At 53.4% G+C, this 25313-nt stretch overlaps 1 protein-coding gene across 1 annotated transcript in view; it reads left to right on the top strand.

The window, feature by feature from the left end:
• Nucleotides 1-1229: 1229 nt before the first annotated feature.
• EPHB1 (EPH receptor B1) overlaps nt 1230-25313 on the top strand; it is an 85988-nt gene continuing 61904 nt past the window's right edge. The window contains exon 1 of the mRNA XM_055723771.1: nt 1230-1491. Within this exon, the coding sequence (XP_055579746.1) occupies nt 1434-1491 (58 nt within the window). The 5' untranslated portion in view covers nt 1230-1433. The remainder of the gene's footprint in view (nt 1492-25313) is intronic.

Genomic DNA, 25313 nt, shown 5'->3' with positions numbered 1-25313 from the left:
ATAAAGATGCAAATAATACTGACATTTACTTCACAGTTTTCTTTCTGTGATCCTCTGAGTGAGTAAACTGGATTGCTGAGATATTCATGGGAAGGAAATGAAGAAGGGTTGTCAAGATGAAAGCAAATTTCCTTAAAACTTAGCCAGAAGGTTCTTGGCAATTTTTTCTGTTATTTGCTCAGCTGAATAGGAGCAGCTTGAAATATATTTTGCACAACCGCAAAAGAAAACTCTTGTTCCCGTGGCACCTCTGAACATTTTTTGCGCAGTCTTTCGCTGAACAGCTGATGGTTTTCCAGCCCTGGTATCTCTGCAGGGCTCCCGGCCCTGCCGCGGCCTGGCTGCAGGCGGGTGACCGTGACCCGGAGGAGCCCTTGCTGCCCCCCTTGCCCTCGCTTTCCCCCCCTCTCCCACCCCTTGCTGCCCCCCTTGCCCTCGCTTTCCCCCTCTCTTCCACGGGGATGCACGAACTGGGTGGGAGGGAGGGCTAGGGTCGGCCTCGAGCGGTGAGGTGGCTGGGGCGAGGGGGCTGCTGAGCCCTGCGCGGGCAAGCAGGGCTGGCTGGCCCGGCGGGGGGCAGCGGGGACGGGGTGAGCCCCCTCCCGCAGGGCCTGGCTCGGGGCCGTGGGCGCACCTCGCCGCCGCCGCACGGGTGAGGCCCCACGGTGCTGGGCACTAGGCCAGGCCGGCGCCCCGGGTGGCCTCAGGGACAGGGGCTTCGGGCTGGCGGCGGTGGGGGTGCCGCGGGGGGGACGCGGCCGGTGTCCCCCAGGCCAGGGAGGGCACCCAGCGGCTCTCGGCCCCGGCGCGGCGCCCAGCAGACGGTGCCGGCGGAGAGCAAGAGGCTGAGGGGGCCCCGCGTCGGTCGGTGGCCGCCGCCTCCCGAGCCAGAGGGGGGAGCGGCCATGTTGCGGGGGGCCGGGGGGCCCGCCTCGGCGTGGGGCCGCCCGCTGGCTCCGGCCGCCGTCAGGGGGCGCAGGCAGGGAGCGGGCCCGCGGCGGGCTGAGCCAGCCGGCCCCCGCCCGGGGTGGCGGCGCGGCGGGCCGAGGGGCCGCCCCGTCGGGGGGTCCCGCTGAGGGGAGCGGTGCGGGGGCCGGCGGCTGGCCGCCAGGGGGCGCCGTCCCCCTTCGGACGGCAGCGCGCGGCGGGCGGGGGCGGGGCGGGGGCGTGGCGCGCCGCGGGGATTGGCGGGGCGGCGGCGGGGGCGGGGCCGGGCGGCGGCGGGGGCCGGCGGCGGCGTGGCCGCACGCGCCACTCGCGGCGGCGATGTGACCCGGGCGGCGCGGGGAGGCGGCGCGGTCCCGTCCCGCGGCCCCGGCCCGGCCCGCCCTGCCCCGTCCCGGCCCGCGGACGTACCCCCATGCCCGCTCACGGCCGCCCGCCGGTAGCGGCTGACGCCTGCGGAGCAGCGACGCGCGGGGCCCGGGGAGGCGATGGCTGCGGATCTGGTGGTGCTGCTCTGCCTGGCCGCCGCCGCGGCCGCCGTGGAAGGTGAGGCGGGACGGGGGTGTGTGTGCAGAACGGCGAGTCCCCGCGTCCTCCGCGGCACGCGCGGTCTGCTAGTTCCTCCCGCCGCGACCGGCCCGGCGACACCGGCTCCCCCGCCGGGCAGCACCGCGGGGGCGGCTGCGCAGCGGCTCGGGGCTGGCTGCCGGCGCGGCGGGGGGCGCGGGGCTGCCCTCTGTACCGGCCGGCGGAGCCAGCCCCGCTCCCGCAGCGCGGGGAGCCGGCCCGCAGGCGGTGCTGGCAGCCCGGGGCTCGCTCCGGGCCGGGGGGGGGGTGGCTCGGGAGGGGCCGTGTGGTTCCAGCTCCCGGCGTCGGCTCTGGGAAACCCGCCGGGATCTGGGTGGGATGGACGGCTCCGGTGGGTCCCCTCCGCGGCAGAGCCCTGCCCGCGGTGGCGGCGGGGGACACCCCCAGGGTCTCCCTGGGTCCCCTCCCCGCAGAGCCCTGCCGGGGTGGCAGTGAGGGACACCCCCAGGGCCTGTTCTGGATCCCTTCCCCGTAGGGCTCCTTTCCGGGGTGGCGGCGGGGGACACCCCAGGGTCTCTTTGGGTCCCTTCCCCGGGGTGGCGGCGGGGGACACCCGCAGGGGCCGTGGCCGTGCGGAAGCTGCGTCTTGGCACCGTCCCGCTCCTGTGCCTCGCGACGGCGGTGGGGGCTGGGGAGAGCCTTGTGGAAGCGGACGGGCGCACTGGGAGGTGCGGGCTGAGGGTCCCCTTCCCTGGGACAGCCGGGTGCGGGGGCGCCTGGCCCGCTGGCGGAGCGGCGGGATGGACGCGTGGCCATCCATCCCCTCGGCCGGGTGCGTCCCGCTGGGCTCAAGGCTTTTCCCGTCACCCGACGGGTTGTGGGACTAGCTGTGCCCCGGGACGTGCCCGCAGGTACCAGCCAGCCTCGGGGCATCCTGCCTGGCAGGACCACCAGCTCATCCCACGCTCATGCTGGTGCATCGATGTGCTCCGGCCGGCACGGCTTGCAGAAGTATCGCTTGTATTATTTTTTTTTTCCCCTTTAATTTTGCCACTGCCTCTTCTTTTTCCCTGGTACAACACGGGCAAACGGGCTTGTGGCAGCGGTTGCCCGGTGCTTGAGCGGTGGCTGCGAGCAGGGGACGTGGTGCAGCCCCTCACTTGTTGGCAGAAGAAACGTGTGGGTGTGGGGAGATGATGCGTGGGGGCTCGTGGGCGAACCGAGCTGCCGTGGGGCTTGGCCCTTCCTTGGGGGAGGGGGGATTTAGCTGATGTGGGCATAGATGCGGCTGAACTGGAAGGTGCCAGAGCCCGGCAGCTCAGCTCCGGGCAGCACGGAGCTGGTTCTGGAGCCGGAGCGCTGCTGCGGTGGTATCCAGCGGGATGGGAGCGGTGCTGGCCGCAGTGCCCTCCGCTCGCGAGCATGCCGGCTGGATCGCGGCAGGCAGGCCCTCTTGCTGCGGCATCTGCTTTTGGCTGACCCAGGTGTTGGCTTTTCTTATTTCTCGGGTTTCCTACCTCATTGCATCTCCATAGAAATAACTCGGGGTGGAAATGCGAATGCTTTGCTAAGCGTGATGCAAGCAGGCGTGTGTTTGCTCGGTCACAAAGCCACACGTGAAAGCACCAGACCTGTTAGCAGCGTTTCGGGAGCCAGTGTTTGCAGCGTCAGCGGCTTGAGGCACTGCTGGAATGGGGGGTGGCTGGGAGACCTGGCTTGGTCCCTGTCTGAGAGCACTCCTGGGTCTTGTGTCCCTGTGTCACACGGGGTCTTCCCCAGCTTGTCCCGAGCTGCCCCAGGAGCTTGTGCAGGGCTGGCAGAGCCAGCATCCCTGCCCGGGACTCAACCTGTTGAAGAGCCATGTTATTTCTACTCTGCCGAGGAAATGACTTGGGTAGTAGAGTAGTATTCTGGGAGAGATCTTGGATTTAAGGGAAAATCTTGGACGGGGAATTTCTGAGGCAGAGCAATTGAATCTGATTTGGAGTTAAGGCGACAGTTTCCTGGCGTGGTTGTGTAAAGAAAACACCTTTTTATGGAGCTTATTTGAATGTTACAGATCCTGTCTGTGCGGAGGCTGTAATTGCTAGATTGAAACGTGGGTTTGGCTAACTGGGCCGAAGCGTCTCCCAGAGCCTGACCTGCACTGGGGTCTGGCTTCCCCTGGGCGGCCGCAGATGGGTTTTGCCAGCCGCCCTCTCTGGCAACCAGGCAAAGCCACAGCTGAGCACGGCCGGCTGCGGCTGGGAGGGGGAAGGCTCCCTGCATCCCGAAGAAGCCTTTGAGACAAAAAGTCTTTTTTCCGGGATGGCAGGGGGGAGATGTCTGGGGGTCTGGACCTGGCTGGAAGGGGAGGAGGATACAGCTGGGGTCAGGGCAGGGGCTGCCTGCAAGCATATCTCTCTTCCCCTCTGTCAAACTCTGCTATTTTTTATAAAATAAAAAATATTTTATAATGCAGGTTATAAAACCCCGTGTACCATTGCCTGTGGTACGTGAACCTGGAGATAGTCGCTTACCTGAGTTTCCTTATGGTTACTTGATTTTTACCAAATCCCGTGGCTTAGCTGACCATTTTCTGCTGGATACCTGGAAGCTTATGCTTTTTTTTTTTTTCCTGCTTTTTTTTTTTCTGCCCTTTTTTTTTTCTGCTTTTTTTTTTTTTGTGTGTGTGTGGCTTGTGAAGAGGAAGAGAGACATGAGAAGATGACAGGAACAAATACTGTCTCTCCCACACCCTGCAATCACTCAGGAGCCGCTCGCGTGCTCTTTCTTGTGTTAGCTGAACCAAATATAATCACGTTTAGCATACAGAGAGGGTGGTACTGAGCCGATGTTACATGTTTTAACTGGGGAGCTGTCAGGGTTTGAGGTGTCGGTGGGTCAGATGGGGCTGTTGTCCGTTGTGGTGCAGCCTCTCCACGTACGCTGTTTAATCTGCCTACCTGCTTACCTATCTGTCATCTCCCTTCCTTGCGCCTGCTCTTTTAAAAAGCAGGTTTTTCTCTGTCTCCTGTATTGCTGCTTGCAGCATCACAACAAGCAAAGTGTGAGGAGGGAGGTGGAAAGCCCTGCTCAGGGCTGGCGGATCCAGCTTAGTTTTGCTTCCCGTGCTTATCTGCTCTCCTGCCTGCGTGGCTTTTGGAACCGCAGCCTGGGAGAGGACCAGGGAAAGGGGTTTGGTTCGAGAGCGATGTCCCTGGCTCCTGCTCCGTGTGTGCCACCCACCTCGGGTGCCCTGTCTCCTCCCGTTTTGGCTCGGGATGCACACATCTGTTGCAGTCATCCTTTGGGCTTCCTCCGCTTCCGCCAGGCGCCGGAGCGGTGCCGGCACCGAGCAGGCTGAGAGCCGGCGGACGCCGCACCGCCCTTCCCATCGCTGCCACTGCCATCACCACGCGGGCTTCCACCTTTGGCCCAGCTGCTTCACCCGCAGCAGAGCAGTTTTCAAGGAGAAGCTAGAAATAAGCCTTCAAGAGAGAATTTACAAGTGCTAGTAACTAGCTGTCCCTTAGTTTGTGCAAAAAAAAAAAGCAGAAGTAATCTGGGGATAAAACCCCAAACCCTAAGGGAAGAAACCTTATTCTCGGCTTGATGAGCGAGCCCAGATCTTGTCGGCCCGAAGGCAAAGCATTTTGTCAAGTCATGGAAAAGGGGCCTGAGACCCCAGATGCCTGTGTTGCCTCTTTGTGACTAACGGCTGGTATTTCCACTCATGAGGAAGGTGGGGTCTGTGATAAATGCGTTTCTTTTTCTGTTCTTTCTGCTCACCACCTCTGTATGGAAATGGGGTTACCGCCCTGTGCTCCCCAGGGGTTTAGTGGCCCTGTCTGCTGTGGCGAGAGCTGCCAGGGCGATTTGCAAGGTGGCCTCTCACCCATCCTGGGTGCAGCTCCTGACACAGCGGGACAGAGTAAAAACCTTCCGCTGGCCTTAAAAGTAAGAAGAAAATATTTATATTGCATAATGGAGTAGCCTGAATGCATTTGTCTGGCTCTCGATCCAGGCCGTGGGGGTGAGAAATAGATGTTTCTAGCAGAGATGGGTTCTGTAATCTGAAGAAATACTCAGGTTTGGTGAAAAGGGGGAAAACGGTGCCTTGGGCAATGGGTCAGCAAAGTCTTGGAGACACTGGTCCCCAGTGCAGCAGGAATGCTGTGGGGTGAGGCTGATGGAAGAGATGCTCGGAGCAAGGCTGAGGCTTGTGGAGCGCTGCTGCTGTAATGCCTGTGGTGTGTGCTGTGCTGCTCTCGCTGAGGTCCAGCCAGCTTGAGGAGGCTTTTTTTTACCTCTCCCAGCTGTAGGTACGAGCTCATCATACCCTGGCATGGAAGTGGCTTCATGCAGGAGCCCCAAACTTGATGACACTGCCTGAAGGGTGCTGCAGCACTCTGTTCACAGGGTCGGTATAAGCAGTCATTTAACAGCATTGTGAGGCTGGGTAAATAGTTGGGGTTGGGGAAGGGAATGTTTTCTCCAAATATTCATTAGTATTTGAAAGTGCATTTCAATTTGACCTTGTTCTCTTTCTGCAAGCATTTGAGCTATCAAGTGTTGCACGCATGAATACTTGCACAAGGCAAATGTTAAGCTTGGGTATTTGCTGGGTAGCAATTTGGAAAGGCATAGCCTGGGTTGTATGTTGGGAAGCAGGAGTGTGTGTCGCTTACGGAGGGCGCTGGAGCCGGTGTGATGGAAGTGGTGCAGATACCCCACGTGGTAGGAGTTTGAGTCCACTGGTGACTGAGGGCACCTTGTGAAGTGGTGCTGCATGGTAGGGATGGCAAACAGACGTGACTCCAGAAGGCATTCAGATGATTGTGGGCCACCTGGGAACGCAGGGTGCTTCTGCTGGCTGAGCCCCTGGCATCCCTCCCTGCTTCTCCTCTCGGCGGAGGTTGGTATGGGAGCAGAAGTGTGCAGAAAAGGATGGAGTGATTTCACAGCGGGATCAGGAGAGAGCTGGAACAGCTGGAACCGTGGGTGGCCGTGAGGCACTGAGCTGGTAATTTCACAGTCCAGCTTTTAGGGGCTGCAAATACACTGTTTCCAAAAGGGAGCAGCTTGGGAGGCTGCTTGGGAGTGTGCAGGGGAGGGGGCAGGTGCCAGGCTGCTGTAGACTGTGCACTAGCAGGTAGACGCAACACAGCCCTTTCCTTGGGGACAACAAGAGCAAACTCTTGCCCAGATCAGCTCTGTGGCTTTCCAGATAAGTGGCAGACATGGGAGATACAAGGCTCCCTCCTGCCCTGTAAATGTGGTCACTCCCAGCCACAGCTGATTTTGGGGGAATTTTCTGGTTTTGGTCACCATCGGTTTTCCAGAAGTCACATTATGAGAAATGGTGAGAAAAGTGGGATGTCTGTTTGCAGGAGCTAAAGGTTCTGTGCTTTATTTATTTATTTCTCATAACTTTTGAATTATTAAAGCACGTTCGGCAGAGATTAACTTTCCCTGCTCAATATTTATTATTGTTTCATTTCCCTGGAAGTTGGAGCTATGAGAGCTTTGATAAATGGACTGAAAGGTTCTGTAGTTTCTCTATAGCTAATCTAGACATCCCCCTATCCTTTGCTGAAAAGCTAATTTGTAATTTCCTATGGTAATGCCGCTTAGTGAATTATAATGATACACTGGGGTCTGTTTTTCCTCCTGGTTCTCTGTTGGGGGAGTAACGCTACTATCAGAAAATGGTGTGAAACCTGGAAACTGGCCATTAGTCCCCTAATTTTTGGTCAGATAACAAGAATCCAGAAATCATGTGGACCATATGGTCCGTTTTATCAAGTCTGGGCTGGGAAACGTACGTCTCCCCTGAGTTTGGTTTCTGCAGGAGGGATGGGAGCGGTGGTTGGAGCTGTGCCGGAGGTGGCACCGCGTACTGATGCCACAACCTGTCTGGCTGCGTGGGTTTGCATCTGTGACCGGAGCCTGGTGATGTGCAAAATCCCTGCTTCTGGAAGCCTCTCCCACCACCCCAATTATAAACAAGTGTTATCAGTCTTTTGAATAATTGAAGAGGCTTTCTGTTGAATATTTAATTACAATAATATTTGGTTAGCGGGGGTTGTTGGTCTCCTTTTGTGCAATTGAGAATTGCTGCAAGAAAACAACCTGTTAAAAGAAAATGTTGTTGTCTATGATCATTGATTTTTCTTTTTTTTTTTTTTAAGCTAATCAGTTACTCCGTTGAAATTGGTTAATTAGCTCAGCTCCATTAAGACACTTTGGCATTTAAACTTGATGTTTCTAAATAATTATAGTTTTGCCTGCTAAGCCCACAACCCAGGGTGACCTAATTACTATTAAAGCATACATGCTTTAGTCTGGCATTAATAAGTTCCTGCTGGGAGCCCTGCGGTGAAAAATCACAGAGGCAACAGTTCAAAAGGGAAGGGGCTCTGTGCCGAGCCCGGCCGAGGAAGATGACTTTCCTTTGGCCTTGCTTCTTCCAACCTAAACCTGGCGGGTGGGATGCTCCCATGGGAAGGGGAAGAGCCCAAGAGCAGTCGGTCCCTGCAGCCCCCAGAGCATCCCCCAGAGCATCCCCATGGCTGGTCCCTCTGTGCCATCTGCTTTTGGGTGATGGCATCTTGGTGATGGCAAGAGGTCACCTGGCAGAGGAGAGGGTTAGGAGTGGTTTTAGTTAATGAGTGTTAATTTGCTTGCTTTCTCTTCTAAGTCATTCCCTTTAATAAGCATGTGGAGTCCTTTCGATGTCTTTGCAGATGGTGGAGAATATACAGTATTAAGTTTATCTTGGTATGTGGTTTTTTGGTTTTTTTTTTTCCTTTGGAAATAGCCATGCCAACTAGTTAGGGATTAGTAAAGCCTCAAGTATGTGCTTGTTAGTGTAGTAAGAAAAATGTTTGATATCTGGGGAAGCATCCAGTCAGTGTTACTGGTGTTCGAAGCTTATTAAGCTTTAATTTGTTATGCAGCAAGTAAAAGTGGTGGCTGGGAATAGGTAAGAAGCTGTGGAATTCTTGCTTTTCAGCTGTTTCCTCCCATCCCAGGTCAGGGCTTCGTCATGACTTTAAAGGATTGTTTCATGATATTTTCTCCCAAAAAGTCCTCCTGGCATTATGCCTTCCTCTCCGATGCGCCGGTACCCTGTGCGCCACATCCCAGCAGCAACAGGCACCACAGTTTGGTTTATGCAGACCCAACCAGCATCTTCCTTGGACTGCTTTCGGCATGGCTGCTTTTTGGTGTCTTTGCCTGGCTACATATTTTATTTTTTTGAGGGGTAGGGCAGCTCAGCCCGCTGCCCTGGTGTTTGGCAGCGCTGGATGCTCTCTGCTCCTGGCTCTGCCATCTCCTGGGAAGCCTCTCCGGTCCTGCAAAGCCCAAGACCTGTTGCACACCCATGTTTTTGCCTCCCTTTTCCTATTTTCTTTCCATTTGCAGGGCAGAGCATGGGGATGCTTTCCCCCCCCCCCCCCCCCCCCGTGCCCAGCCTTGCATGCCAATCCCCCAGGGTAGAGCAGGTCACCTTCTGGCTTCGACTCCGGATGGAGGTTGTGCTTCTCCTTGAGCCCAAAACCTGGGAAAATGGGACTGTGGTGTCTGCTTTTAAGCCCAGATCGATCCCCCTGTGCCCGCTCCCTGCTGCGGGTGAGGCAGCAAGCAACACCTGAAATACATCCAGGTGGTAAAGGGAGGTGACCAGGGGCTGGTGTTGGTCCCCTTTCTCCTGGTGTTAAAACCTACGCCGTGGGTGGAGGGGTGAAGCAAGGAACAGCAACGATTGAAGTTTTATGGAAGATTTTTTTTTTTTTTCAATCAGAGTCCAGGGATGGGCCTTTGATTACTAGAGGCCTCCGCTCGCTTCAGTCACTTCCTTAGCCGCGGGGTCGGAGCTGACTCATTATCATCCTCACTAGGGTCCTGTTGATATGAGGATAATTGCTTTTTGCTCAAAAGACATTAAATCACCGCAGAAGAGGCGAAGGGGTGTGAATTACATCTTCCCGGGAAAACCAGGAACCCAGCAGAAGAGCTGGAAAGGAAATACTGTCCCTGGGGGGCAGGAGGAGAAGAGGCTGGTGATGGGGCTGTGCTCCACTCCTGCTGGGCAGCCCCCTGCCCTCCGGCTGGCAGAGGACAGCCTGGGGTGGCCTGGAGAAATAACTGTGGGCTGGCCTTAGCTGGACGCTTTATTTTTTTCTTTTTTTTTTTCACCCAACACCTGTCGCTTCATCTTTCCAAGTGGCCAAGAAATGGGATGGGCACTAGGGACAGAGCAGGAGCGGGATGCTCTGATTGCTCTGGGAGGCATCAGCTCTGCTTTTATTTTGAAACCAATGTGTTGGTAAGGAGCAAAATTTGGCTTTTCAAGATCACCGGTGTCTTGCCAGCAGTACTTCTTACAATGTTTTTGACTAGTTCAGGACCTTCACCTGGCGTGGCGCCCCCGCGATGTCGCCCCATCGGTGGGCTTTGCCCACAGTACACAGCAGCGCAGAGGTGCCCTCGCCGTGTGGCCGTTCCATCCCTGCGCTTCTGCTGTGGTTCTTTTTAAAGCAGTCACGTTGGGTCCCTGTGTCCTTTAGCGAGTGCTGGAAATGATGGGCATGACCTGGCTGCAAGTGAGCCTGAGGTGCACAGCGCTGCTGCCCAGCCCCTGGGGCTTGGCTGAAGCTGTCCAGAAGCTTTCATGCAAGTGGATGAACCACCTGGAGATGCGTGGCATTTGCTGTCTGTGCTTTGCCCCTTGAAATGAAATTGCTGGTGGGGGTCTAGGTCCTTTGAGCCCATCAGGCTCTTGATAGAGGCACTGTGGGGTCAGATATAATGATATTATTTGGACCAGATATGAAGCTGTAAAGCGGTAATTTATGGTTTAATAAAATAAAGGAGGATCAGCTCTATGCTGTGATTCCTGGGGAGGGGCATGCGCCTCCTTGAGCCACATGCATCACACCAGGTAACCTTACTCTTGCTCAGTGAAATGGAGAAAAGCATCAGCTGTGCAGGATTTAAAGGTGCCAATGCTTGGACCCAGCCTGGATAGGGCCCTCCCGAGCTCTGGCCATCAGCTGGTGATGCCCCCCACGACCCACAGATGCTGAAACCAACCTTGCAGAGGAGGGGAGGTGGATGCGGGCTGGTGGGAACTTGTAAGGTCAGTAGCTAACTGTGTTCGGTGTCTTTCTAAAAATCATCTTTTATTATCCCTCCTTGTGCCATGCGTAGGTTATTACTGAAATGGCTGGCACCACTGCGCACACGCGGGAGTCTGCTGCGCTGAAAGGCTTGCTTGAAAGCCTGCCGAAAGCTATAAAAAGACGCTCATTAACTTCAATGGGCTTTGGCCGAGGCTGGAGAAAATGGGCTGCTTTGAGAAGGATGCCGCTTAGAGCACCCTCTGGCTCTGCCTTTGTGTGCCAGTGCTGGGCTTTGCTCGCCAGGGCTGACCAGGGATGGGGAAACCCCTACTTTTGCACATTCTGGTCCTTAATAACATGTGACAAGATGGTCCAGCTGCCTCCAGCCAGTGGGACCCACTCACAGCATCCCCACGGCTCGCTGCCGAGGGGGCGTGGGGGGCGATGGATGGGTGCCTGCCTTACCCTGTGCCCTGATAACCCCTGTGTTTTCCCACCCCGTGCCAGACACGGACCCTGCCAGGCTGGCATGCAACTTGGTCGCTCCCAAATGTGATCTCTTGAGCATCAGTCCAGCAGATTTTTGGAGGTGGTTTGCAGCAAGGCACTTCTTTATTTCTTTAAAGCTTTGCGACATTCAGGGGAAACTGGGATGTCTTTGGAACATTTAAAGTATTCCTAATAGGTTACCTTGAAAGCTTTCTTCAGTCTTGAATGAATCAAAGTGCAAATGTTTATAATGCAACACCCACACAGGCTAGGAGAGGAATTTTATTAAGGCAGGAGAGTCAGAAAACAATAATAATAAAACATGTTTTATGAAGTTGGCAAGAAACTTATAAACTAGGTGAAGTTTTACAGCATATGAATTTGATACAAGTAGTAAATTTGAATTCCCAGGCTAGTCCTCAGGTCTTGCTCTTTATTACCTGAAATAACATTCTCCACTTTTAATAGCTGGCTGCGGCAGAGTGAACGTGGTTTTATCTTTCTAAATGATCTGCCATGCGTGTCTTATAATCAAACTTTCACCTATCCGGAAGACTTCAGCCCTTTCCTTGAGCAATACAACGGCTGTTGCTAATTAGCAAATTACTGCCTTTGGCTTTGCTGTGGCAGGGGGGACCTTGGAAATCCTTCCACACATCCCCTCATCTGGATTATTTAGATTTTTTCCCAGCAGAAACCACCTTACTATCTGATAAAAGAGTACATTTTGTCAATACATCAGCAGAAAGGGACTGAAAGATGCTCCCAATAAATCAGGGTGTTGCAGTAATAAGCCGCTGTGCTTCCCCACTCGTGGTGCTGCTGGGAGGGATGTGGGTGCTTGCTGGGGTGTTGTTGCGAGGTGACCGATGGCCTTTCGAGGTGTCTGGGGCTCTCTTGCCACTTTCCCAGCAAGGAGGTTTCCTTGCGGTGCAGTCCAGGGGCTGGTGAGATTCCGCTGCCTGAGCTGGCTTTGTCCCCATGCCGGGGTGGCTTCCCAAGGGTGGCTTCTAATGACCTCCTGGCCATGCCTCCGGCTCCTGCGTGCCACTCGGCTGCCAGCAGCTGTACATGAGGGAGGCGTATAAAAACGGTTTGTCAGACCCCTGTCCTGTCTGTGCACACTCCAGCAGATTATTCCTCTTCAAAAAATATGTGATTACTTAAGTAAAGCATTCTAACTAATTGCCAAATTATTCCCTTTAAAATGGGAAAGTAATTAGGGATGTTTTTTTTAAATAGGCTTCCCACCCTTGGATCTGCTGGGATTAGCGTATGTGGGTGTATAAATATTTAGTTTCCAAGGACTTTTTTTTTTTTTTTCCCTTCCTTGAAGAAACAGCAGGCAGCAGCTATGCTTGGACACTTTCCCCAGCATCCAAAATATAATTGAAATTAAAGATGACCCACAAAGGAAAATGAAATTCAAGTTTTTCTGGCGCGATGCACCAAGCTGGCTTTCAAAATCAGGGTTCCCTCTGGTTATGTTTGAAGTTGAAGAGAAGGAGTTTTGCCATGGGGTGCTGGGGGATGCTCGGGGTGATGGAGAACAAGTACAGCCCTGCATTGGTAAGAGCTATGGTTGAGCGTGGTGGGCTTGGTTGAATCTTCTGCCTCCAGCTGCCCACTAGCTTGGAAGGAATTTTTGAGCTTGTTTCCGTTCATGGAGGTCTCTCTAACATCCAAACAATTTAGACTTTTTGGACTGAGGGGCTTTGATGTTTGGATTCAAAACCGTGTCTTGTTTTGAAACTCGTTGCAGCATTTGCTATGTGTTTGTAAAGCTGGGAAGGCTAGCAAAAAGGACCTGAAATCAGAAACAAAATATGTAGCTAGATTAAAAAATGGTTTTAAGAGAGTGATCTGGTGGAGTTGCAGATTAAAGGGACAGTTGAAACCAGTAATTTGTGCAGCTCTCCTAGAGGTCAGCATCCCTCAAGACTCCCAGAGCCGTTCCTACAGCCAACAGATAGCCTCGCTGAGCCAGGGGAGGCCAGAACTTTCATTCCCCATTCATCTAATGAATAAATCCCAAACCCTAGTGAGGCACTGGAAAGCCGCCAGAAGAAAACCTGGCTCATAAGACCACCTGCAGAGCCCCAAGGTTTGGAGATCAGAAGCTGTCATTGGTGTGCCACGTGGCTTAGGTCCCCACCCTGCTGCTGGGGGATATTTATAAGGTACTTTTGGGCTGTCTGTGCTTAAAATGCTCATGCACCCATCGTTTCTCTGTCTGGCAGGGGTTACTTACTGCGGGTGTTAACCCAAGGCTGCCTTTTGGGTGCCTCAGTCTTTCTTTCAAGGATTTCATTTGTGCTGTTCAGCTGTAATTGGCAACTTTGAGACTTTTTGTTTGCCTGCCTGCATGCTGGAGAGCCTTCAGAGGTTGTTTAGGAGGCAAGGGGAGCCTGCAGAGTTAGATATTTTTTTTGTTATTATTATTATATATTATTATAATTAAAACATATTTTTAGCAGCTGAAATTCGAGCCCGTCTGGGTATTTATACAGCAAGTTGTTTTGGATGAGGAATAGGCCAAGATAGTCACGTGGTTGGGGCCAACGTGAAACAAAAGAATCCATTTATTATCCAGGCAGGAAATTTGTTCTTCGGGATGTTGTAGCTGCAGACATAATGATTTCATTTCCTCCGGTTCACCCAGATTAATGGCTTGTGCTCTTTTGTTTGTGTGCCTGTGTTATTTCTGCACCGTGGCTTTGCCTCCTGCTCTGTGCCGGTGTGTGCGAACATGTGTGCAAGTGCCCTGGGCAATGGGGGGGCGTGGGGGCGGCAGCAACCTGCTTGGGCCTTTGGAGTGGGGTGGGATACTGGGAGAGCCAAGCGAAGCCTCTGGGACCACTCTGGGGTGCCCTTCCTGGCAGCAACTGATGTCCTGGTGCACCTGCATCTCTGAGGGTCTTCTCCTCCTGCATCTCCAGGAGTCTCCCCGCCCTGCCACGCTCACTGGGACAGCGAGGGGGGGTGTGGGGGGTTCCTATGAAGCTGTGATGGGATGGGGTTGATGGAGAGAGACAAGTGTGAGTGTTGACCTTAGAGAAGGCATGAGACCGGCGTGTCTTCTCCATGGTCATGCTCAAGGGTGTATGTAGGTAGGAAACCTGAACCTTTGCACCCTCCCAAGCATCATGTCAGCAAACAGCTCCTTTTCCCGGGGAGCCGTGCCGACGGGCAGGGATGCAGGCGTCAGCTTGTGGCAGTGGGTGAGCAGCTCCTTCCTTGCTGGCGGGGTTGGCCTTTCATACCAGGCAGGTCCCAGCCCCTGGCAGGGCTGCTTGGCCATCTGGAAGCTGGTGGTGCTTACACTCCCTCCTCGATAAAAAAACAATAGACCCATCTTTGTGGACACTACAAGATTAGCGGCAGCCTTAATTGCTCCCTTTCTCGCTCTCTTGAGTGTTTGGCTTTCAAAAGTGATGTGACAGGGAAACGATGCCTTTGCATTGCTGTCGCCTGATTGGTCCTTGCAGGGTTTTGGCACGGAGCTATTAATTTACTGTGTGCAGCATGACCATGACCTTCTGTTCTGGATTAATCTGGAGTAACCTGGTGGAGTTGGAAGCACCCTTCTGTGATGAGGAGTTGAACTGCCTGGGATCCATGCTGCAGAAGGCTTGGTGAGCATCTTACAGCCCCTGTGGCTAGCTCTTCCTCCTTCCCTCCTTTAGGTGTTTCTGCTTTAAATTTGGGGAGGGGAGGGAGTTTCTGCCACCTCTTCTGGGGGAGGTTTCCCTGCAGGGACATACCCTGCTGAAGGAGGACCGTCATGGCCATCAAGGTACATCTGCCATCACTCCTGCCATCCTTCCATCTTCTGGGTCCTTGTGTGCAATGATCCTGCCTTGCACATGTGTTGCTCCTTCTTGCTCTTGTTCTGAGCTTTTGTGCCATAAGGGGTGTGTGGGGCTATAGGTGTGAGCCCACCATCTGAAAGCTGAGGAGAAGAGGGGTGGGGACCTCCTGGTGCCCCGTCAAGCTGCAGGCACTTTCTCCCCACTTGCCTGCCCTCCCAAGTCACTCCTGTGTCACCCAGGTGACAGAATTTGTGACAATGTGACAGCTCCGTTGCACAGAAGATGATGAACAGTAATGAGACGCAGAGCACAACGTGCACTTAAAGTGATTTATTTCAGTACGGAAACCACAATCAGGGAGGATGGGTCAGTGTCATCAGGAGAAGAGGTGGGTATGGAGATGAGCTTAGGGGAAACTTTATCATCAGCTGGCACTGCTTTAAAAATGAGCAGAGCTGGCACTGCGTGAAATGGAGCTGTGCTGGTCACACCGGGACCATCCCTTGCCCATGGAGGATCACAGGCACCTCCTCGGGGTCTGGCTGGTGACCGGGCTTGCAGGCTGCCGGGGTGGCTCTGGTGGATTTCTCTTGCTTGCCTGCCTACAACCCCATGTTGAAAGTTTTTGACGAGGTGTCACCCATGTGTTAAATCAGCTCTACCCATGCATTCGGGAAGGAGACTGTCCTGGTGAACAAGGGGGAGAAAAATAATCCCCCGAACCTTGCCTTGGCGCGGCTCCCAGCGTGCAGATGGCTGTCCTCGTACTAGAGCCTTTTCCCAGCTTGCACCCGTGCAGGTGCCGGGGCTGGAGGCAGGGGTGTGCTGGGTGGGCCAGCTGCCAAGCAGCACCTCCTGCCAGCATCCTCCTCTTCCTCCCCTTCCTCGCCTCCCAGGGCTGGTGGGAGCAGTGGCCGCTCCGCAGCTCAGCCGGCCGCCGCAGCCTGCGGGAAAAGCTTGGCATAAGCTGGGTCCCAAGCAAAGTCTTGAGATTTAAGGTTGATCTAGAGGAGTGCTTGTTTTTCCTCTCTTCTTACAGGATCCAGGGGTCCTGGCTTGGAGGGATGTGTGTGTGTGTGTGTGTGGGGAGTGTAGGACCCGGTGCTGCCTCCGCGCAGGCAGGAGCTGGGGGAGGCAGGCAGCAGTTTGCCCGCTGCTTCTGGCACAGCTTAGGTGATGCACCAAGAGCTCATGAAGAGGGGTCCTGAAGTCCCTGCTGTGCACCTTCTTGATGAAGAGCATCTTCCAAAGGGGCGATTGCAGTCGCTGATAGCTATCAGCGTATTCGAGCGAGGGTTTAACAGAGCCCCGCTGGCCCGTCTGAGCTGGTACGGCACCTTGTGTGAATGGGCGCTTAGAAATCTTGGCAAACACATTTTGTTATTTACTCAACGGACCAGCTGTCATCTGTGTGTGTAGCTAAAGATGGCTCAGATTGATAGTAATGTTTTCAGGAGGGGGTGCAGGATAGTTACAGATCCTGGCCATTGGGTGTTTTGATCAAATCTGGAATTGGAGAAGAAAAAAAATTAAAAAATTAGGTAAGTCCCAGGCAAAGCTGGGAGTCCCAAGGGCTGGGTTTGCAGGGTGTTTTGGGAAGCAGCGTTTGGATGTGAAGCCAGAGCAAAAAACCCAGTGGGGTCTGCTCAAGGGCTTCTCTGCCCTTTGTGATGGACCTGTCCCCCCCTTTGCCCTGTTGCCTGTCCCCCCCCGACAGGGCGCTCTGTCAAGGCGTCCCCAGGGGATGGAGGCAGAGCCTTCCCCCGTCCTGTCCGCGTCCTGACAGAGGCTTCCCCATGCTGCCGGCAGCCCTGTGTGCTCCTGTGTCAGCACAGATTTATTTCCCTTTGCCTCTCACGCTCTTTGCCTCATTTGCACTCGCGAGCTGACTCCATATGGTGCAAAAACTGGAGAGACGATGCTCGGCGCGGCGGCCGGCACTGGGAGGGGAGGTGGCGCAGGGAGGTGCTTGCCGACAAGCTTCTGCAGTTTCTTCCGTTTGAGGTTCAATATTTCCACCTCCTCCCCTCGATGGCTGTGCTGCTGTGGCCAGGGCTGAGCTCGTCACCTCCGGTGGCAGCCAGAGCATCCCTGTGCATTCCTACTCTCACTCCCCTGCTTTCCCTCCACTCCCTGCCAAGACCCCCAGCGTGTGAGCGGGGGATCTTCGGGATGTGTCCTTGGACCAGCAATGTTGTTGCTTTTGTTTGTTTCTTATTTAAACTGGAAAATTACTGGCTGGCCTCCCTGAAATCTTTACTACATGTCAGATGCTGCATTAAAAAATACAGGATCAGTCTGGCTGTCGTTGTTCTGTGTTGGGGCCGTGCTGGCAGGCTCATCCCACAACTCCACACTCGCTTGTCCAGAGCGGGATTTTTCTTTGCAAACCTCTAATTTTGGTGGGGCGATTTGGTTTCTGCCTCGACTGAACAGTCTGGCTTTGACTCTTGGCATCCAGGGGTTTTGCTGGGGTGAAAAGGGAGGCTTTTCTCACAAATTTTGGTGTTTGGGGGAAATTCCGAGCACTTGGCTGCATTGCGAGGAGGTGCGCATGGGTGAAGGGATGCCGCTCGCTGAGCTTGAGTCCCCTGATGGTGCTTCCTCACCATCTGAGCAGTCTGTCATGTTCGTAGCTCATGCAGAATCCCTTTGACATTTTAAAATAAGATCTAGTAAACAGGAGCTGGACGATGCCAGGTGCATCTCTCGTTGTGAGGGCTCTTTGACAGCACGGCTGGCATTTTAGATCTAGGGCTCTATGAGATGCATGTTTTTGTAGCGAGCACGAAGCTTTTCTGGAGAATGTGGTCCAAGACAATGACTCATCCTGAATCTCTAAAGAAGTGATGGCGTGTAGGGAAATGCAGGATAAATGTTTTGATTTTTAGAGCTTTCCTCACAGGCGGTGTTATCCCGGAGCAAGGCAAAATAAATCCAGCGGGGAAGGAGAGCATCAGGGAAAGGGGGGACGGGTCTGGTGCATTAGTTCAGCCAAACCTAATGTACTTATTCCAGCGTTGCCTCTGTGCCGGTGGCCTTGAAAGTCGGCTTTGCAGCCAAGCACGGTGCAGCCCTTAGACCCATATGAGCACGCTGCTGGGGAGAACCCCCCGCGGTCCCACAGGTGAGCGTCTGGTGTATCCAGGCATGAAGGCTACGTGTCCTTTTAATTGATCCTAGCACGTGCAATTGCAGATGCTGTTGATGTTTATGGCTGCTTTGTCTTCTCAGTCAACTAATTTTGTATTTAAAGGCTATCATTTCCAAGGGAGTCTCGGTCGATAAGGAGCCTGGTTCCACTGAACTCGTTAGGCTTCAGTGGCCCATGGGTGTGAAATCTCAGAACACTGCTCTTTCTTACTCCCACCCACACCCCCCATCCCCACCCCCCCTCTTCTTTTTGGGGTTCCTTACTTTCTCGTAGCGTGATAAAGATCAAGCTCCCTCTTCCCAAGAGGAGACCTGCTGGCAGAATGCCCTTCCCTTGGAGAGCTCACTTGCTTCCATTCAGCCTTGCTGGAGCACACCATGTGCAGCTGATGCTGGTACACGGCTGTTGAACGCAAAGTGAGCTACAGAAAAGCAGCAGAAAATATGAAGCTGTTGACATCGCTACCTGATGTTTGCTTTATCCTTGCCATCACTGAAGGCGCTGTGCTCCCCCTGGGATGTATGATGGGTTGGGGTACTGGATCTCCCTTGGCTGGTGAGATGGTTGTCCGAGCCAGCTGGTCTCCACCCAAGAAGTCCAGTGATGTGCGGCTGCTGTGCCCAGCTCGTGCTGAAGCCACCTGACTGTGTGGCAAGGGATAGAGTGTCCTCTGGCACCTGACCTTCAGTCTTCACCTGCTTTGGTGTGTGCTCCTGGGTGGTGGCAGCGTGGATGGTGAAGAGTGGGTGATTGCCCTTCCCCAACCTAAGCAATCCTTCATGCAAGCCAGACCTCACACTGCGTAGCTGGACCTCAAGCTGGAGGGTGCTACCGCTCCTGGGCAGCCTCACAAGAATTTCAGAGGTCAGGGTTTCTGGGAAAGCCTCTGCCTATCCCAGGGCAGCTGAGTTCCTCTTCCACATCTTCTGGAGGATGAAATGAGTAACTTCCAGTCTTGACCTATGGTGATTTTTGGGGCAGGCTGCAGCGTTCAGAGATGTTGGCTGGCAACCCAGCCTCGCGAAAGCAAAGATGAGGATTTAAATGCACAGTGACATTGTTGTGGAAAACGTTGTCCTGAAAGATAGCCTTGTCATCTTACAGCCCTGGATCACGCCTTGGGTGGTGGTGTGGTGGAGGAGCTGGGCTCTTGGGGTGGCTGGGTCTGTCTTGGTGGGCCAGAGCATTCACAAAAGTGCTTTTGCAGCCCTTGGTGCTGCTTGACTTGGAGTTGCCAAATGCACCTACGCCCATCAGTAAATACTTAAATAGGGACTGTGATCTATGTCTATAGCGTATGTGATCAATGTGTGTATAGACTGTGTGGATTTGGTTTATCTTTGGCCTGTGTGCAATTTCAAAAAAGTATGTTATCAGCAACTGGCTTTGTCGCTATGGGAGCAAATGAGCTCCTTAAATGTGCAAAATATAGGGTGACCTGTAATGTGGCATCCTGAGATTTTCCCATTGTCTCTGATGTCTGGTTTGAGCTCCGTGGATTAAAACTTGTTCGCGAATTTTCTAAAATAGGTTTACAGTTTGGAAAACAATAGGTATTGAAAGCCATATCGTCTCTCTTTTATCTTTATATTTGATTTGGTCCCCTTTGTTGTTTTTTTCCCTGTGATGCAAGCTTTTTTTGGTAATTCTCTGTCATTTCCTTCCCTCTCTTATCTCTCCCACTGCAGTTCTCTCTCTTTTCCTCTCTATTCCTCTCCCCTTCTCCCTTCCCCTGTAATTTATTTGCAGGAAGGTTGTCTCTTTGATTTACTGTATCTCTCTTTGGTAGGATTATGATAAATGAATTGTATGACTCTGGCTGAGCTCATCCAACACCACGTACCGTGCTGGGTCAAGATCCCTCTGAGCATGAAAACCAAGGGGAGATGCTGGGGCTGGGTCTCTTCCGCAGGGAGGAGTGAGTGTTGGTAAATGGGACTTTACAAACTTGACATCACCTTCTGAACTTTTTTAACCTGTCTTTAGGTGTGAGGCTTACAATTTTTGGCTGTGCTTTTCTTTTGCCTCATATGCAGGGTTTGCAGCGCACATGTCTGTGTGCACATACACTTGCAAAAATTTAAGCAGGTATTTTATTGGGCGCTTTCAGGCACATCAACCAGCATATTTCAGTTTACTATATCCTGATACGGATACTGTTTGCTGCTTGTAATTAGAGCATTTCATCCTGCAGTCGCAGCAGGCAGCGGTTTATTGATAAAGTTGTTATATAGTTGCTGAGCAAACACCCCCAAATCTGAGCTTCATTAAGTTATCGCCTGCCCTGCTGCGATGCATCTTCATTGCATGCTGAAATCCATGCCATTGACAGGAGATCCCGGAGGACGTCTGGGGCTGTGCTGTGTGGCCGCAGCTTAATGTATCCCGTCACAAACTGACACAGCATGCTTGTCCTTGGCTGATATATATATATAAATTCTTTCCCTTTCTAACTGAAAGTGGGTTATTATTTTATTTTTTTTGCCACTGCAAATCTTCTCATGCCGGCTGGTGGCCGTGGGTGATGGTGTCATGGCTGACATGTCTTTGCAGAGCAGGCACAGCTGCTCCTCTCCCCTGAGACGTTCATACGGACCCCAAACCATTGGCATTTTCTTTTAAAATACAGGCAGGAAATGTTTCGTGTTGACTTGTGTTGTTGTTTAGTGCATCCTCTCCCTTCTCAACTGGGTTTGTTATTTGGCAGGTAATCCTTCATAATGAACCCGCGGGAGATTGATGGGGAGAGCTCGTTATGCACTTCCAGAGCAGTTTCACCATCATTCTGTAGCAGCAAAATGCACCATTAAAGGCAGAGAGCCATGGGAATGATGGGACGTAATTAGTTGTTGCTGTAATATTTTTGATTGAAAATGTATAGATACTGTAAGCGGCTCTTTCAGAAGCTGGTGCCCTCAGGAAACTATTCAGGGAGAGGGGAGAGGCTGATCCTGCTCTTACCCTGCCCGCCTCTCCGGCGCAGTAATTAAACCATCTGGGAGATGTCACGGTGCTCAGGCTGTGCAGCCACCGGCTCCTTCGTGGCACAAAGGGCATGCAGCGGCGCTCCCTCCCGATTACCAGTAGGAACCAGAAGCAGGGGAAGGTCCTGCAGAAGAGACTTTTTGGGTGGGATGTGTGCCCAGCAGCTCACCCATTGGGTTTCTGTGGCAGAGCCGCATGGATCTTGTGTTCCTGCTTTTTCCTAGCTTAGCCTGAAGTTCGGGATGTACTGAAACCTTGCACAGGCGGACCTGGACCGTGTCTGTGGGATGTGGTAGTCAGAAGCATGGTCATGGAGAGCAACCTGTAATTACTCAGGCAACCTTCTGGTGTGTTGCTGGAATCCCTTCATCTATGGGGAAGAGCAAGATTTAAATTCAAAGGATTCCCCCAGCACCTGTAGGATTCCTTTACATTGACATCGAGAGATGTGATGCAAACCACGAGCAGATAGGTCATGGTGATGAAAGCCATGATGCAGTCTGGCTTCAGCTTGAAGTCACAACAACCGCGGGAGGGCAGAGCTTGCGGCAGTGTAGCAGCTAATGTTATTTAGCACTAGTCTTTGTAATAAAGCGTCTTGGCTCTGTTTCTCTATAGTTCCCTTTCTCTGGTAATGTCACCAAACTTGGACAGAAGCTTCCCAAGCTGTGCGTTTGCCTTGGGCTGATTTTGTTGAAGCTCTCAGGAGAGAAGGAGGGAGTAGAAAGCAAGTTGGCATTTATGAGCGTGAAATAGAGGGGAAAATATGGTGCTTTGCTTATGGAAAGAAGTCTTGCTTTTGTTCCCCTTCAGAAGGTCTTGCTATGGGGCTGGGACTGCCCAGAGGACGTGCCCTGGGGCTGGACCCTGCGCTGACCCCATCGGTGCTTGCTTTGCACTCTGCGAGGGCACGTCTGGATGAGTCTCTGAAGATCCCCCTGCAGAGCATGCTCTGTCCCTCTGGACCAGAGTCCCACACAGCCACGCACGCCCTGCCCCTTGCTCGCCAGCTGCCCTCCTATCTCCCCTCTCCTTCCAAAGGTTCAGCTATTGACACACACCTTTGCGCTCCCCACGCACCTTGGGGGGCTTATTTCCAGCAGCTGGCATCCTTTCCAAATCTCCCTCTACCCATCTGTTGTTATCAAGCCTTCTCTCTCCTTATTTTGCTTAATTTCTGTCTCTTTCCTCTTGGTTGTCTTAGACATGCCTGTGTCTCTTTGCATATGCCCAGGCACTTGCTTTCAAGTGCCTTAGGCTGGTTCCTGCCATTATCTCTTGTGCAGGAGTGAGAGCTGCTGCTGCTTGCTTTGGGAGAGGGACCGTGTCCCCGAGGCATCTACTGAGGAATGCAGCACTTGGAGGAGTTTCTTTGTTGCCTCCCGAGCAAAAAATTTGTTCTTGTTATCTCTCTTATTTCTTTTTTTCCAGGTGACAGCATGGAAAGGTGATCCGGTTGGGCTGGCTGCCTTGCCTCTGTGTCACTCTGCCCTTAGCCAGACCCCGCTCCCTGCCAGGGAGAACTTGCACCTTCCACGCTGGGGAGGTCTGAGTTACGGGTTTCAGGCTGAGGATTTTGGGAACTAAGTCCCGCTTTGGTTTGGGTAGTTCAGAAAGGTTTTTCTGGAGGAGGCTTAAATCCTCTCAGGGAAGGGTGGTTGGCAAGATGGCATCAGCTGCCATGACTTGAAAGCTCCTGCAGCGGATGCTGCGCTGCCCTGCTCCATGCCTGGCTACCCTCGCCCCAGATAACTTCTCCCTGCCGCTTGAGTGATGCCAGCCCACCCCTTGCACCTCCGAGGTGCAGCCGATCCCACCACAGGCATCGGCTCTGGCCACATCTCTCACCCAGTTTGCCCGGGAGGGTGCGGGGAGCCTGTGACAGCAGCGAGTCCTCCCTGCCTGGATTGCACGAGTGCCATCACAGATGGATGCGCTGCTCGGTGGCAAGGATGCTGGTGCATTCTAATTGCTGGCATCTTTACTCGTTACGAGTGTAATTGTGAGTAGACGTTTGTTTTTGTATTGATAATTAGGGACTGGAACAGATGGCGAAGGCTTAGTTTAAAGTAATGTGTCCATTAAAGAAAATCTACTGTATACAGCTGAAGATTCTTTACTCTAAGAGAGCTCAGCTCTCAGTAGCAGAGCTCGTCTTCTCCCGTATGAGGGCTTCAGCCATTACAGCCTGGTCAGCCGCCTTCGGCAGAGGCTCAGCTCCCGCAGGCTTCTCCAAGCAAGTGTGCTGAGCTCCCTCCCAGGCAGAGCATCCCCTGGGCATCCGCTGTGCCCACACGCAGGTGGTTGGGTGTGGGAGGAGCTGCTGGAGGAGCGGTACCTTCGGCAGGCGAGGCGAGGGCAGTGTCTTGCCTGCTTTTGCCTGTTGGGCACTGAGCCCACCAGCTGGTGCGGTGGAGGTGCGGGGACCGGCCGGTGCAGGTGGACAGGCAGCATGTGATTCACCTGACGTAGCTAACGATGCAGTGCTACATGTAGGAGGCATGGTGAGATGATGTACCCTGCGGGGGCGGGGTTAATTAATACCCAGTGCCAAATAGTGAGGACTGGTCTTTGCAGCATGACAAGGCAGGGAAGAGGTGGAGAAGTGCGAGGTGTCCGTGCAGCTTGGCTTTTCCACTGATCAGTGATGCTCAGGTGCTGATCTGCCGTAATCCCCTCGTTAGCAGGCAGAGCAAAGGGGGTTTGCTGCCTCTCCCTCTTTTGCCCACTCTCAAGTGATGGATGGTCGTGGGGGGTGTGTGAACCCTGTGTCCCCTCACTGCTGGTGATAATTCACAGCTCAGAGATGGAGATGTGAGTGCTGGAAGCCCCATCTTGTTCCCCCTTTTCTCTGTGAGGACTTGGAACAAGAAGCACCAGCATCTGCAAATCGCCCCTCGCTGCTGAAGGAGGGTGCTCAGCAGCCTTAGCCCCGAGCAGCCTGGCCACAAATGCCCCTGTGGGGTTCCCCTGGGGTCACAGCATCAGTCGTACATCCTAGAAAATGAAGTAAAATCCAGGGTTTCATCCAAGAGGAAACAGTGGAGGTCAATGGGAAGTTGCTCAAGCCAAGTCCTTCTGGTGCCAGTGCCTCTGCAGTCATGAGGTTTGGGTGAGCTCAGCAGGAATTTTTAAGCTGAAAGGGTGGATTTAACCATATTGTTTTATTAAAAAAGAAGAAGAAGCAACAAACAAAACAAAGCCCAACAAAGCCAACCAAACTATTTTGCCACCTTATGGATCTTCTTGTATGTGGCAGTGTCCTTGGGAGTCAGGGCTGGATGTAAGCAGGAGATGGTCTGTAGAGGGTCAGGCTTTCAGTGGTGGCTCTTCGCCCTCTTTTTCCTTTGCTTTGCAAATTGCTGTAGAAACGTGGAGCTGTTGAAGTGCAAGTTCTGCATCTGCGGTGGAAACTTCGCGAGCGTGACCACCCTGGCCACAGGCCACACAGGCCCCTTAAAACTCCTGAAACCTCCAAAGTGAAAGCTGCTCTGTGGTTCTTTTCAATTTATTAATTTCTTTCTCTCTTTAGTTATTTTCAAGTCTCCTGCTTCAGGAGCTGCTGTGTGCCATGCTGACATTGCTGTTGTGCCATCCTGCCTGCTTTCCAAAATATGGAGCCTTTGGGGAGGAACAGAGCAGGAGGGAAAGGGTGAGATTTTTGGAAGGGAGCTGCTGGAAGGGATCCTGGTGGGTGTTGCCTTGGAGCAGAGCTGGTCCTCACGTGCTACAGTCCTACACCGTGGCTGTAGTTTATCAAAAGTACTTTCCTCTGTCATCGCCCCACTGAAAAGTACAACGCCTGGGGAAGGAAGCTGTAAGTGTGTGGCGCAGGAAGGGAGATGGAGTGAAAACCCTTTCTAAACAAACCCCTGCAAGAAAGGCTTTTCCTGTAACTGAGCGTGTCCTTATTTACTGCAGAGAGTGGGTGAGCTGGGTCTGAGTTCCAGCCCAGCCATGCTCCTTGTATCACCCTGGACTCTGTTGCCTCAGTTTCCCCTGCATGGCCCAAGGACACCCTGTTTGCTGTGGGGAAAAACACCGAGCGTTTTAAGGGCTCTTGGAGCATCGCTCCCAGCGTAGCCCCGCCAGGGGGGAGGACTGGAAGATGTTTGCATGGCTTTCGCTTCCATCTTCACATCCATTTATGCATGGGTATGTCTGCCTGCTTATTTGAAGGGCCACGGCAAGGATTAATGACCACTTAACGAGGCAAGGGAAGAAGGGTTTGGTGGTGGTGGGAGGGCAGAGGGTGATGGCAGCAGAAACTTGCTGGAGGTCTGGAGCACG

This window comes from Falco cherrug, chromosome 11, assembly GCF_023634085.1.
Source record: "Falco cherrug isolate bFalChe1 chromosome 11, bFalChe1.pri, whole genome shotgun sequence".
NCBI lineage: Eukaryota > Metazoa > Chordata > Aves > Falconiformes > Falconidae > Falco > Falco cherrug.
The sequence above is the reverse complement of the archived record's forward strand: the minus strand, read 5'-3'. Positions and strand labels throughout refer to the sequence as shown.